This window comes from Durio zibethinus, chromosome 26 (genome assembly GCF_047325235.1).
Source record: "Durio zibethinus cultivar Kanyao isolate XHJ-2024 chromosome 26, ASM4732523v1, whole genome shotgun sequence".
Taxonomy (NCBI): Eukaryota; Viridiplantae; Streptophyta; class Magnoliopsida; order Malvales; family Malvaceae; genus Durio; species Durio zibethinus.
The window spans coordinates 767,971-781,029 of NC_143187.1; the positions used below are offsets into that span (position 1 = coordinate 767,971).

Here is a 13,059-nt window from a genome sequence, read left to right on the forward strand (position 1 = left end):
TCTAGCACTTTTTTTTTCACGCCTCATTTCAATATAGCTATCTAAAAAATTGGACAGATTATATCCACATGTGTGCCCCTACCTTCAATCAATATTAGCTTACATAGAAAAATCAAAGGTATCATCTCCAAATATGAACTGCTACTACACATTTGAAGGTTGAGTGAATAATTTTGCTAAACCTTTAGCTACGACTTTGGCTAAAAGCTTGCTACAGAATGTTATTTATTTCTACTTTAACTACTTAAAAAAAATGTATTTGAATAATATATGCCGGTAATAATGCTTATCTTAGTGTTTCCTTTTTTATTTACAATATTAGTAGTACTTTAATGAAAGCCATTGTTGTCTTAACTAATTAGATTGAAACTTTCAATTTTTTATGTTGAGAAATTTTTGAATTTGGTTGTTTGGAGCTAATTGGATAAATATTACGAGATTTTTAATTTTTTTAATTTGATGATGTGTGTTTTATATTGTTACAACATTATTTTGAAAATATCATTATTTATAAAAAAACATCTCAATTTAATTTTTAATTCAAATTTCAAATTAATTAATTAAGTTTTACTATAAGCATATTAATCAAATTTGTAAATTTTTATTAGATAATGAGTTTTATCGAGTGAACTCAAATTTAATTTGATTTTTATTTCAAATCAAATTTAACTTAAATAAAAAAAATTAATTGAACTCAAGCTAAATTTCAAGTTTTAATTTTTTTAATCGAATTCGAGTTTTACAATATATTGACTTAACTCGATTACATTTTTATGTTTATCTAATACTAATTGTTTTGAAATAATATTTGAGTGCCCCTAAATGCGTTTCATTTTGTTACACTCTATTTTTAAAATTTTTTATAAATAAAATTATTTAATTATTTTTCTCACAAATTTTTAAATTTTTATAACTTTATGAAAAATCATAAATTTTCAAAAACAGATTTTTAAAAATTCATATAAATTTTCAGAAATAAAATTTTTTTAATTATAAATTTTTCTGGAAATTGATTTTTGATAAATTTCCAAAAAAGTTTATAACTTTTCTTAAATTTATTTTCGAAAATTTAGGTAAAGGAAAAAGATAATTAAATAATTTTAACGTAAATTATTATGAACTTAATAAAAATAAAAAATATATTTTGTATTTTATAAATTGATAATAATTATGATATTTAATTTTTGTATAAAATACAATATAAACATATAAATTATCATTATACACAACACGAAAATAAAATTTCATCATATTTTCCTCTTCATTAATCATTACATTCAAACAATAAATTCACCACAAAATACAGAAGTATCTCTAACTACTCTTCAAATGTCATTCAAATGGTATCGAACAAAAATAGTTTAACATTAAACTTATATTATATTTATTTAAATCAACTTAATTTAATATATAATAATTATATATAAAAACAAAATTGTGGATAAATTTTTGAAATGATTATTTTTATGCATTATTTTTCTAAATTGTCAATCAAAATATTTTTATTTTTAATAAATTTTAAAAAATAAGTAAGAAAATTTATTTCATTAAAATATTTTTCGTAAATGAATTTATTTGATAATAGATAAAAATGAATTAAAATTTACATTGAATTGCATTATATCCAGAGTTTTTATTTTGTATTAATCTTAAAATTTTTAAACAAAAAAAAAAAATTAAAGTTTACATTAAACTTCCTCAACTTTATAACTTTAATTTTACATTAATATTAAAAATAATAAATTTTATATAATTTACTCATAAAACAAAATTTACAAATTAATGTAAATTTTAATTAATAGATTTTTTTAATAAAAAATAGATTTTAAAAATTCAAATTAATTTTTTTAAAACCAATATCATTTTAAATAGAAAAAATTATTTTTACTAAAAATATTATTTTACTCATAAATCATAATAAAAAATATTATTTTTATCCAAAATGTATTTTTTAAATATTAAATATCATTTGTTTTTCCTTTTTCATATATATATATTATAAAATATGTTTTGTAAAAAGGAAAAAAGGGAAAATAATTAAAGAAAAATTGATTTTTGTACATTTCAAATATATTTTATAATATAAAATTTTTTTATTTTTATTATGATATGATTTATCAATACAATAATATCTTTAATAGAAAATAGATTTTTAAAAATTATAATTAAGTTAAAAATTTCAAAATAATGTTTTAAAATTCCATACAATTTTAACAGAGAGTAAAAATTAGAAAATTAAATACATATCATTTTAAAATATTATATAAAAATTTCCAAATCATTTTAAAAATAGATTTAATAATCTATTCAAAAATTTATTTTCTATCCAAAAAAAGCTATTTTATTAAAAACTTTATATTCATATAAAATAAAAAAACATAATTTAAAATAATTTTGATTTTTTCTTTTTTATAAAACATACTTTTATAAAATATATTTAAAAAAATAATAAAAGATATTTAATGTTTAAAAAAATAATATTTTTAATAAAGCATAGCTTTTTATTCTTAAAATGATATTCAATTTAAAAAAAGAATTTTAAAATTTTAACATAATTTTAATTGTTGAAAATATATTTCCTATTAAAAACAAAAAAATTTAATCAAATTATATCACAACAAAAATATAAAAATATCATCTTAAATTTAATATTTTATAATATATAAGATTTTAAGATAGTTTGCTTAAATTTTTTTTTAAAAATTTATTTTGATTTTTCTTCTGTCAAGTGAGATATCAATTGACGTCATCACATGACTTCAATTGACATTAACAGTTAATTTAAATAATTTTATAGATAAAAAATAAAAATAAAATAATTTTAGATAATTAAAAATTTTAGTTTAAATTTTTTAAAAATTAAAAATTAAAATTAAATCAAAATTTTAAAATTACTTATGCTATTAATTTTTTATTCATAATTAAATGTATGACTATATATATAAAAATAAATAAAACACATGTCATAATAAATAAATACTAATTTAATTAAAAGAGACTGAAGATAAGAATGCAAGAATTATATAATAGAAAGAATGTGGAAAGAGCGTGAGAGTTGATGACAAGTGTAAAACAAAAAAATAATGAAAGGAAAGATATTCGAGTCAACTCAAAGATGACAAATCCAAATTGAAAACATTATCCACAAAAGCTTACGGAGAATCCCATTTTACCGTCCGACGTGTCCCTACAAGCCTCCAGATTCCTCCACGTGTCACTCTCATCCAATCGCCGGCTCTTTTTCGGTAAAGGAATAAGGACAAAAGACAGTCCCACTCCGGAACGTTCACGAACTGGGTCCCATACTTTATCCATTTAAACCAACCGCACGTGCCGACACGTGACTCAATCCACTCCGGCCGAAAGACTCCAAAACAGGTGACGTCACTGTCCCTTCTCATCTCCCTCAAAATGACAAAACCAACCCCCTGAGGAACCTGGCATCCGTCGAGAACATTAGGGTTAGTTTCGTCATTTAGAAAGTCACCGTCAAGGCGGTGTTATCGAAATGCAACGTCACGATTCTACTTGGCTCGTGTAATGGCACGTGCACTAATTAAAACCCGGCCGCCACCCAGCCAAGCAGCCAGCCATTGCTGTTAAAAGAAAAGATCCTTTGGTTTTTGTTTTGTTCAGACTCTGCAGAGTATTGAAGAAGCAAAGTAAAAAAAAAAAAAAAATTCTAGAAAAGAAGAAGAGAGCTTTGATCAAATGGTGCAGTTGATGAATTCAGGAAAAAGGGTAGCTGTGAAACTGGAAGTGGAAGATGCCTTGGAAGATGAGTTGTCTCCTCCTCACAAAAAAGGATCAAAACTTGACCCTTCTTTACAGGTATAAATTTTATGTTTTTCATATATATATATTGTACATATTAGCTAAATGGGTTTTTTTTTTTTTTTTTTTTTTTTCATTTTTTGAGGTATTTCATCTCTGGGTTTGTTTCTATTGTGGGTTTAAGCTCAAAATACCTTTCCTTTTTTGGAATTTTGTTTTTTCCGTTGTTTAGTTTTTAACAGTTTTGCAATTCTTTTTTAGTCTTGAATCTGATTTCTTCAATTTGGTTGCTTAATTTTTTATTGGATTTGTTTGTCTGAGCAGGAGGGTGATAATGAAAGTAGGAATTTTCTAATCCCACCTTCATTATATAATCCACTTGATGAGCCAAGTCCGCTTGGCTTGCGTCTGAAAAAGAGCCCATCTTTTTTGGACTTGATACAAATGAAACTTTCACAACAAAATGCCGATAAGTTAGCAGCTCTTAAGAAGAAAGATAGTAAGGGAGTTGCAGTTTCCGGCGTACAGGACAAGCTAAAAGCCTCGAATTTTCCCGCTTCCCTGTTGCGAATCGGTTCTTGGGAGGTATGTTTTCATGATTCTTTGGGATTTTGTTGCCGTTTGGATTAGAAAATTAATTTGTTATTCTGTGGAGTTTGAATTGATTAAGTATTTGTTGTTTTGTAGTATAAGTCAAGATATGAAGGGGATTTGGTGGCAAAATGTTACTTTGGTAAGCACAAGCTTGTATGGGAAGTGCTTGATGGTGGACTCAAGAACAAGATTGAAATTCAGTGGTCAGATATTGTAGCTATCAAGGCAAATTATACTGATGATGGCCCGGAGACCTTAGATGTAGTGGTAATTCAACTTTTGCCTTAAGCCGTTGTTTCTTCCTAATTGGTAGTTAGGAAAAATTTTTTAGGAAAAATCTGCTTCACGTAGTTTTTCCTTAAATATAACCTTCTGATGATTGTCAAATGTCAATATTTTGATGAAACACTGATTTTAGAGGAAATTGTTATTTGCTACAGTTGGCAAGACAACCACTTTTCTTTAGGGAGACAAATCCACAACCTAGGAAGCATACTTTATGGCAAGCATCATCAGATTTTACTGGTGGACAAGCAAGCATACACAGGTACTATTGTTGAGCTTTTTATTATCTAGCAGTAATAGATAATTGAAGTGAATTAAGTCTGATATTGTGTTGGGGATGCAACTGATTTCAAATTCCGTTGTTTTAGTTGGTGTTGGTCATATGAGCATTGACTCAATTGCCAAAAGTTGTGTTATATGAGCATTGAATGTCCTGTAATAATGATGCATTCTTCATTTGTCACAGGCAACATTTCCTACAGTGCCAACAGGGCCTTCTAGGAAAACATTTTGAGAAACTTATCCAATGTGATCCTCGTCTGAATTTCCTAAGTAAACAGCCTGAAATTTTGTTAGAATCACCTTATTTTGAACCCAGGATATCTGGTTTCAATGATTCAAATGAAGCTGGCCATGGGGTTGAGTTAAAAAGTGAGGAGGGTCATATTATCTTTGGATTGCAGGATCCATTATCACCATCTGCTGGTCAATCTTCTTCATGCAAAAATGAGCAAGATTTCAGTGGTAGAGCTACTGAAAATTTTTGCCAGGGAACTCCATCACCTAGCTCAGGTAAAATTATAAACTGAGAATATTGGTACATCTGATATCCTTTTAGAATGAAGTTTTGATACAATGACAAGATCATTTCTACATTTTCTTCATTTTGGCAATAGTGAATGGAGTCTTTAACAAGGATGGATGGTTATCTTGGTCTTTTATCTGCCTTTGATTGTATTATATATAGCACAAGTATTTGTCTTGGTGATGATCAATATAGCTTCCCTTCTAATATGGTTGCATTGGTATTTTGATCAGACTATTACAATTCTAAGTCTATTCGTTTGCACTCTGCAACTGCCAATACATAATTTATTAATTTTTTGTTCATATGAATGGTGAGGTCTAACTAATTCCCCAGCAATGATGATTTGTAGCTTGAGTCAGTTATTAGTAATGGCAAAATTCTGGAATTTAAATGATTGTGCCACTATTGGTAAACCGCCTCTCCCAAAAAACGAAAAAGCTTTAAGTGCATTTATATGTATACTTGCCTTCTAAATTATCACTTTTTTGAGAAAAGCTCTGAGTGATGAGTTAACTGAAGAATACATTATATAGTCTTTTTACTTTTAACATAAAGAATATAAATCCCTTGACAAGCTACCTTCTTATAAGTATTACAGAGCAGTTGTAACTACTAAATAATTTGTCAATTGGAATATGGTCAAGTTATCTTTTGTTTGAAGTTAACATGGCTAAAGACTATACAAGCATAATAATTATCTCCCATCTACCACTTGATTGATAATACCTTTCTGTCCTTGATGGATGCTATGCAGAACATGGAGATATGGATTCTGATAAGCTTTTTAGATGTGGCTATGTCAACATAGAAGTGCATTTTGTGCAGTTTCCATTGCTCAATTTTAAACTATTTTATAAACTCTAGTTTCAGTCTTGCTGGAAATGGGATGACTAAGATCTTGATCTCAATTTGTCAAATGTGGAAATAAGGGAGGATAAGTCGGATGAAGGACATAAGAAGTGAATACTGAAAACTTTTAAAAAAGTTGAGATAAGATCTGCTGAGGGTATTTTATACACTCAAAAACAGACAGCAATATATAAATAATCCTATTTCATTGTTAAAAAGTTCTTCAGTTATAACATATAATACTTAGGTATAAAAAGAAACAATAAAGTATCATTTACATAAAACAATTTAAATTGATGCCAAAATTCTTCATATTTGCCTTGTTTCAACTTCTTTAATCCTATCCTAATGTTTGACACCTATAAAAAGGTTCTTAGAGTATCCAAGTGTTGACATATCAAAGTAAACAATAATATTTCAACATATAACCCATTGTTGTGCTGTTAAACTGATTTTTTATTGTCCATCCATAGTGTAGTTATCTTTTTGACGTTCATTTTGAATGTACTAGTCATTAGGTTAGTATATGTTGTTCGTATGGAGTTTGCATCAGTGTGATAGGCACTATCTAACATTTCACATCAAATTATCTTTTTTTCTTTACAGTAATGGATACCCATGCGATTGAAGAAATTAGAGGCAGCATGGCTAAGGAAGGAAAGTTGCTCGGTCAATGGGATCAGATTAGATTTCCTGGAATTCATGCATCCATGTCGATGAGTGATCTTGTGAATCATATTGGAAATTGCATCTGCGGACAGATGACATCTTCCCTTGATGACCTACAGAGCCGAGACATTTTGGAGGAGATTACACAATACTTGCTCAATGACTCACAGCTTACACCAGCCTCTGATGAAGAGTGTCTCATGTCTAGGGTCAATTCACTTTGCTGTCTTCTGCAGAAGGATTCTGCTGTGGAACCAAATTTTCAGCCCAAAGAGGATGATGCTGTTGATGTGCATGATTATGGTAAAATTGTTGAAGGCAGTTCAGTCTCAGCACCAGCACGTGAGAGTAAGACGTCAGAAGGTTTTCCTGTAACAATGGATGAATCCAATGATGTTTCTGGCTCCAAGCGCCCGCAGGCCTTGTCAAGGAAGGACTCAGTAGGGGATCTTCTGCTTAATCTTCCCAGGATTGCTTCACTACCACAGTTTTTGTTCAACATCATGGAAGATTCTGATAGAGAAGGTAGATAAAGATATACCTAAAGGTTTTTCTTCTACAAGAGTAGGAAGAATGATTGCAGGTTTTCTAACTAAACTTGTAAAACTTAAGGATTTCTCAAATTAGTGCTTATGAAGAATCCATGTTCATACTAGAACCTCTGTTTGGTGTTCTCAGTATGTCTATCCCTATGTAAAAATTAGTGAAACTCTTAAAGGTCATGTTTGTAAATATTGTCTATATTTAGTCTTGTTACAGGTATCTTTAGTGCTTCATTTTGGGAGGAAAATGTTGCTCTTTTTGGTCACCTACCGATTACCTTTTACCTTGACGATCAACTTTGCTGAATAAAATAAATAGCTTAATATGACTTGGGGATTATTTTTGCTGGGTGGTGCACTTTAGTTAGGCCAATAGAAGCTTCTTCAGTAGCTATTCATTCAACCTAGAAGGTCGAGGCTACCACAACATTTAGATAATTTGGCACAACATTTGAGACTTACAGCTTAACAAAACAATAATAAGCATTCATAAGACAGCTGCTCACCAAGCCAACACAAACTAAACTACAATGATCACTTGACCTATTTCTTCCCTCGTGTTCTCTGCAGCCCCCTTCTTACTACTCTCAAACGAACTCTACAAAAGAATAAACAATTAAATGGATTTTTAAGGTTCATCTGGACCTTCCTCTCCTTCCTGCAACATATTCATCAGCATGGATATCTGTTCTTGAAGCATTGCATTTTCTCTCTCTACCTCTGACCGTTGGCTTTTCTCTTGTAAAAGCTGAAGTTGCAGATGTTCTAGACACCTCGCATCCTCTTCCAACTGCTCATTCAAGCCATCAATTTCCCGGTCCTGCAAAATTAACCATTTGGTTGTTTTCTGTTACACTGCACCATCCCTACAATTGCGCCTGTATGTATGCATAGTGATTATCCTTTAGACCTCTCCTACCATATCAGTTGCAGATTCTATAAACCAAGATAATAAGAAATGGCTACGTGATAATTTCTCTTGTGCCCGTGTGTCTTCTGTACATGTACAGATGCTAGTGTTTTTAGAGAAGGTTAAGTCTAAGAAGAGACCTTTCTGTTCATTTCCTGGATTGCAATCCTTCGCATGCTCTCAACAACGTCAACATTTACCAGCTTCCTCTTCTTTCCAATCAGCCAGCCCTTTGGATAGCTTGCAGCATCAAAGTCTGGTGGGGGAAGTAAAGATTCAGCTGATGGGCGCCGGCCATTGGTATTTTTTATAGGTTCCAGTGGTTCAAAAAGAGCCTTTCGGCGCCCAGAAAGTTCAGAAGCCGTTGCTGAATCTGGCGCATTCTCTTGATCTCCAGTTTCTTCTTCCTGTTTGGTGGGTGTCATATTAGCAGTCTCGTCTGTTACCTTGTCTAAATTCCTCCCGCTAGCTGTCGGAAAGAAGTTAAACATTCTAGTTCCAACCAACTTTAGATGCATTTCTAAGCTAACATAAAATCATTAAAACATCATTTATTGGTAAGCTCTCAGCTTCTTTAAGCTTACTCAATCTTCTAAAACAGACATTCACTGAACTTAATTTTCAAGACCAAAAAAGAAGAAGCTAAGAACAGTTTAGTCTAATATAATATTATGTGGCAGATAGCAACATCTAGCCAAAGGTTAGGGTTCAGATTTATGGTAAGTTGCTTATAACCATGTAGACTTCCCTTGAAAACTATATATTATGCATATAACCCTTTAATAAGCAAGATTTATAAGTCCATTACAAGTCTGAAAGCACCCTTGGCATGCCAAAAAAGGGGCAACATGAGGAAAATTCATCCTTGTGTGACAAATCTATCTTCAATTTTTTTCAAAAGTATTCAGGTTCGACTTATATCACGTGGTCGTGAATATGGTTTTTTGACCCTCCAAATATAAGAAAAAACTTTAAAAAAACCGAACATATCTATGTTAGACTCACTCTATTCAACGAACGCATACCAAGGCTGAGCAAATCATATAAACTTGATTGTTGAAAATAAAGGTAGAGCAATTTGGAAAATTAATTCACTGTGGCACATTAAATCCTCTTCTTAGCAATTGTTCCTTAATTATGAGGTTCTTAGGTTTAATGGCATATATAGATTTGTTTATTTTTATAACAAGGAACCATTTTTGATGGCAAATTTAAGATGCCTGCATTATGCCATCAATCTTATGTACCATTTGAGTTAAGAAAAGGGAGTTACTATTTGAAGGTAGAATTGCTACATCGACATGTTCCTACTGTCCGCATTATTGGGCTACTTCGTTCATCCCTAAATTTAAACCATAACTATTATTCTTTTTTTTTTTTTGTTTTTTTCAAGGGTGGATATATATGAACCATGCTTTTTGAGAATGGAATATATGCATATGTTATTGAACCAAAAGTTTGAGTTCAATCACTAATAATAACTTAACCATGGTTAAACTTGAAGTTTAGCTCAAATGATTTACTCACAGATATAGATTTCGTCAGTGCTGAGGTTTCTCTCTAACACTTGCAAATTCTTCTTCCCTAATTCTCCTTGGCTTTGACCTCTTTTGTATAAAAACAACTTATTCTTCAATTAATAATATGGTTAAGGATAAAGAATATAAAATTTTCCATAGATTTTGGCCTCATTTGTTAAAAAGAAAAAAAAACCTCCAATTAAGAATATGGCTAAGGGAGCAAAAATTTTGATAGAAGATAAGTAAAGGACCAATGAAGAGATGATTTATTTTTATTCTTTTAAGTACATTTTTATAGTGTGATTCAAAGTTGCAATTGCAAACATAATAAGCAAAAAGAAAGAAGAAAATTAAAGTTGAAAAATTAACATAAAATAAAAACTATTGAAATGATTGTTACAACATATTAGTATTAAGATCACCTCAAGAAGGGAGCTGAATTGCTACTATAGTAATACCCTAGTACATCATTATTAATGAATTATTAAATAAAATTAAGATTATTGAAATTTCACCTTCTCTAGCAGCTTGTAAAATTATAATAATTGTTTGTTTCCCATCTATCTCATAAAATTTTATTTTATTTTTTTTATAAAAGAGAGTCCAACTTAGAACTTAATTGTTTAACGAGTTAAAGAAATTATAAGAGGTAGTTTTACTTGTTTATTTTCTTATATTTTTTTAAGTGTAAGCAAACCTTTATTAAAAAAAAAAAGAAGTATAATATAAGCAAGCCAACTGCAATATTTAAAAAAATGGTAAAAAATAGACTAATAGTGATGATTAGGTGGATGATTAAGCAATGAAAAAAATCGTGGCAACGCATCCGTCCATAGTCAAAGCCAATTCAGAATCAACAAAAAGGCAGGAAAAACGTGCTGGTTTATAAAATTGAAAATAAAAAAGAAAAAAAATCAAAATTACGGTAATAGGCAAGAAAATGAAATAAATAATATAAAATTAATAAAGATATATATATATATAGTAATTTTTTTTACAAACAAAAACTTAAGAAATTCCTGAATTAAGTTGAAATGAAGATCAAATAACTCTTCTCCCTAATTAAACATATTCATAGCCTTTTTTTTTTTTTTTCAAATATAGAAGCCAAGCAAGTAACAAAAAAGGCGAAGGCGTGAAAACAAAGTAAGAGAGTACCTGATCTCTTCCTGGAATTCCAGAAAATCCTGGTTGCGGATACAGGTGAAAACCCTTCCAAAGCTGCTGCATCTACCATCTTCTTCTTCTTCTTCTTCTCTTTCTCCATATATCGACAGCAAAACTAAAAAGATAGCTATCCAATTCTCTCTTTGTTTCTTTTCAAACCTTGAAAAGAAACAAATTTTTTCTCAAAAGATTTGTTTTTGTTGTTGGATGTAGATGCTCTTTGTTAAACTAGGAGGAAAGAAAGGAAGAAGTTGAAGATAAATCGTGGGTTAAGATTTGGAATTTTGGGTGGCAGATTTTATGTCAAACAGTTGTCTCTTTGCTTTCCCTACGGGCCCATGTCCTTTTCTATTCTTTGCTTCTATTTTCATGCAATTTCCTACCTTTTTAATTTAATTTTTTGTTTTCAATTATTGTGTTTGTCACCCTGCAGGAAAAGAAAGGATATCCCACGGTAGAAACAGCATTTTCTCTACGAAACCAGAAAGTTTGGGCCTCTTCTTATAATTAAATACATATATTTGGAAAAAACAAAATTAGCCTCAATTAAATCGAATTCTGACGTCAATCTCCCGTGGAATATGTTATAACAAATAAAGTTGAAAATGGAACTTTTAGTTAAATATTCAAAGTAAAGGTTAGATCTTTTAATTAAAATGCTTACCCCTAATTTCAAAAAAAGAACTTGGCCTTTATTCAACTAAAAAAAACCTTACCCTTCCAAAGTGTTCGAGGAATTTGAGTCCTGTCTCTAGGATAGGATAGGAGTAACAAATTGGCTTTTTAAAATAAAAGAAGTTGTAGCTTGAAATAAATTATAAATGTTAAAATTTAACTTCTAAATTTGATAAATATTATTTTTTTTTAAAATAATTATATGAATTAATTTAAATAATTTTTGAATTATCAATATTTTTTTTAGCTCATAATGGATAAAAAGGAATGCATCACAAATATTACCATAGGAAAGGAAATGGTTATTGAAAATTAAAGTTAATCAAATAAACATATCATATCAGTATATAACTATCTTCTAATTCATTAATTTCGCTTTTCAAAAATTTAATTAATTACATTTTTGCATGATTTGAAAATGAATAAAATAAATAAAGCATCTATTATAAATTTTTCCAAATAAAAGAAAATGAGATTTGGGAAGCATAAAATCAGTTCATTGACAATAAAACTCAAATAAACACAATAAAAAGGGGGAAAAAAAATCCATTTGAGGTTCACCAGCTATTCAATTCGAGTGATAAGCTTACTTTAGGCTTTTAGATGATGATTTTTGACATGAACGTTTTTATTCATTCTGATTTTTTAAAGCTTTTGGAGATAAAAGATTAGGAACTTAAATGAATCTAATATAAGCAATTTTTATTATATTTATTATATATTCATTTAATTAATAAATTTTAAAAAAATATTTGTAATCATTTATTTAACTTAATAAACGAACATAAATACGATTTATTCACAAACTATTCGTTTAACATTGTTTTCATTTATACTCTTACTTTTTTTTTTTAATTACACAAAACTTTAATACAAGTAAAGGAAAATGAGGAGACTTGATTTAAAATTAAATCCTTGATGTTCTCTCAAACGCCTTTAACCACTAAATTAGAGGCTTAAAAACCGTTTATACTTTTACATTACAAGCAAAACGAATATAAATAAATTTTAGAAACCGTTTATACTTTTACATTACAAGCAAAACGAATATAAATAAATTTTGTTATATTCGTGATATGTTTATTTAATAAATAAATTTTAAATATTATTCGTAATAATTTGTCAAATTTAATAAATTAATATAAACAAATAAAAAATCAAATATGCTCGTGAACTCTTTGTCAAACATTTTATTTTTTAATATTATTAGATAAAATTGATAAAAATATAAAGAAAAATTCTTAATTTCATTTTTCTTTTTCTTTC

The 13,059-nt window shown here is 28.9% G+C and overlaps 2 protein-coding genes across 4 annotated transcripts; one reads left to right on the forward strand and one right to left on the reverse strand.

The window, feature by feature from the left end:
• Window positions 1–3,630: 3,630 nt before the first annotated feature.
• On the forward strand, window positions 3,631–7,787 carry LOC111274370 (uncharacterized). The gene is made up of 6 exons (XM_022858980.2): window positions 3,631–3,831; window positions 4,099–4,359; window positions 4,462–4,635; window positions 4,809–4,915; window positions 5,120–5,445; window positions 6,917–7,787. Exons 1-6 carry the CDS (start codon window positions 3,712–3,714, stop codon window positions 7,510–7,512), a joined length of 1,584 nt encoding a protein of 527 aa, XP_022714715.2. The 5' UTR covers window positions 3,631–3,711; the 3' UTR covers window positions 7,513–7,787.
• Window positions 7,788–7,986: 199 nt separating this feature from the next.
• LOC111274371 (protein HEADING DATE REPRESSOR 1-like) lies at window positions 7,987–11,512 on the reverse strand. 3 transcript variants are annotated; one of them, XM_089755902.1, is made up of 3 exons: window positions 11,110–11,512; window positions 8,572–8,951; window positions 7,987–8,341 (listed from the first exon to the last, which is right to left on the reverse strand). In XM_089755902.1, exons 1-3 carry the CDS (start codon window positions 11,216–11,218, stop codon window positions 8,150–8,152), a joined length of 681 nt encoding a protein of 226 aa, XP_089612028.1. In that variant the 5' UTR covers window positions 11,219–11,512; the 3' UTR covers window positions 7,987–8,149. The 3 variants fall into 3 exon arrangements, with proteins under 3 accessions (XP_089612028.1, XP_022714716.1, XP_022714718.1); XM_022858981.2 differs by having other exon boundaries at window positions 8,572–8,900; window positions 11,110–11,436; XM_022858983.2 differs by having other exon boundaries at window positions 8,572–8,838; window positions 11,110–11,329.
• Between the last annotated feature and the right edge of the window lie 1,547 nt (window positions 11,513–13,059).

Excerpts from the sequence above, each read along its gene's own strand:
- LOC111274370 (XM_022858980.2), top strand. The coding sequence starts at position 3,712 with ATGGTGCAGTTGATGAATTCAGGAAAAAGGGTAGCTGTGAAACTGGAA. Across the intron at positions 4,636-4,808 it reads CGGAGACCTTAGATGTAGTG|TTGGCAAGACAACCACTTTT; the intron begins GTAATTCAACTT and ends TATTTGCTACAG. Across the intron at positions 4,916-5,119 it reads GGACAAGCAAGCATACACAG|GCAACATTTCCTACAGTGCC; the intron begins GTACTATTGTTG and ends CATTTGTCACAG.
- LOC111274371 (XM_089755902.1), bottom strand. The coding sequence starts at position 11,218 with ATGGAGAAAGAGAAGAAGAAGAAGAAGAAGATGGTAGATGCAGCAGCT. Across the intron at positions 8,952-11,109 it reads GAATTCCAGGAAGAGATCAG|AAATGCATCTAAAGTTGGTT; the intron begins GTACTCTCTTAC and ends ATGTTAGCTTAG. Across the intron at positions 8,342-8,571 it reads TCCAGGAAATGAACAGAAAG|GACCGGGAAATTGATGGCTT; the intron begins GTCTCTTCTTAG and ends TTAATTTTGCAG.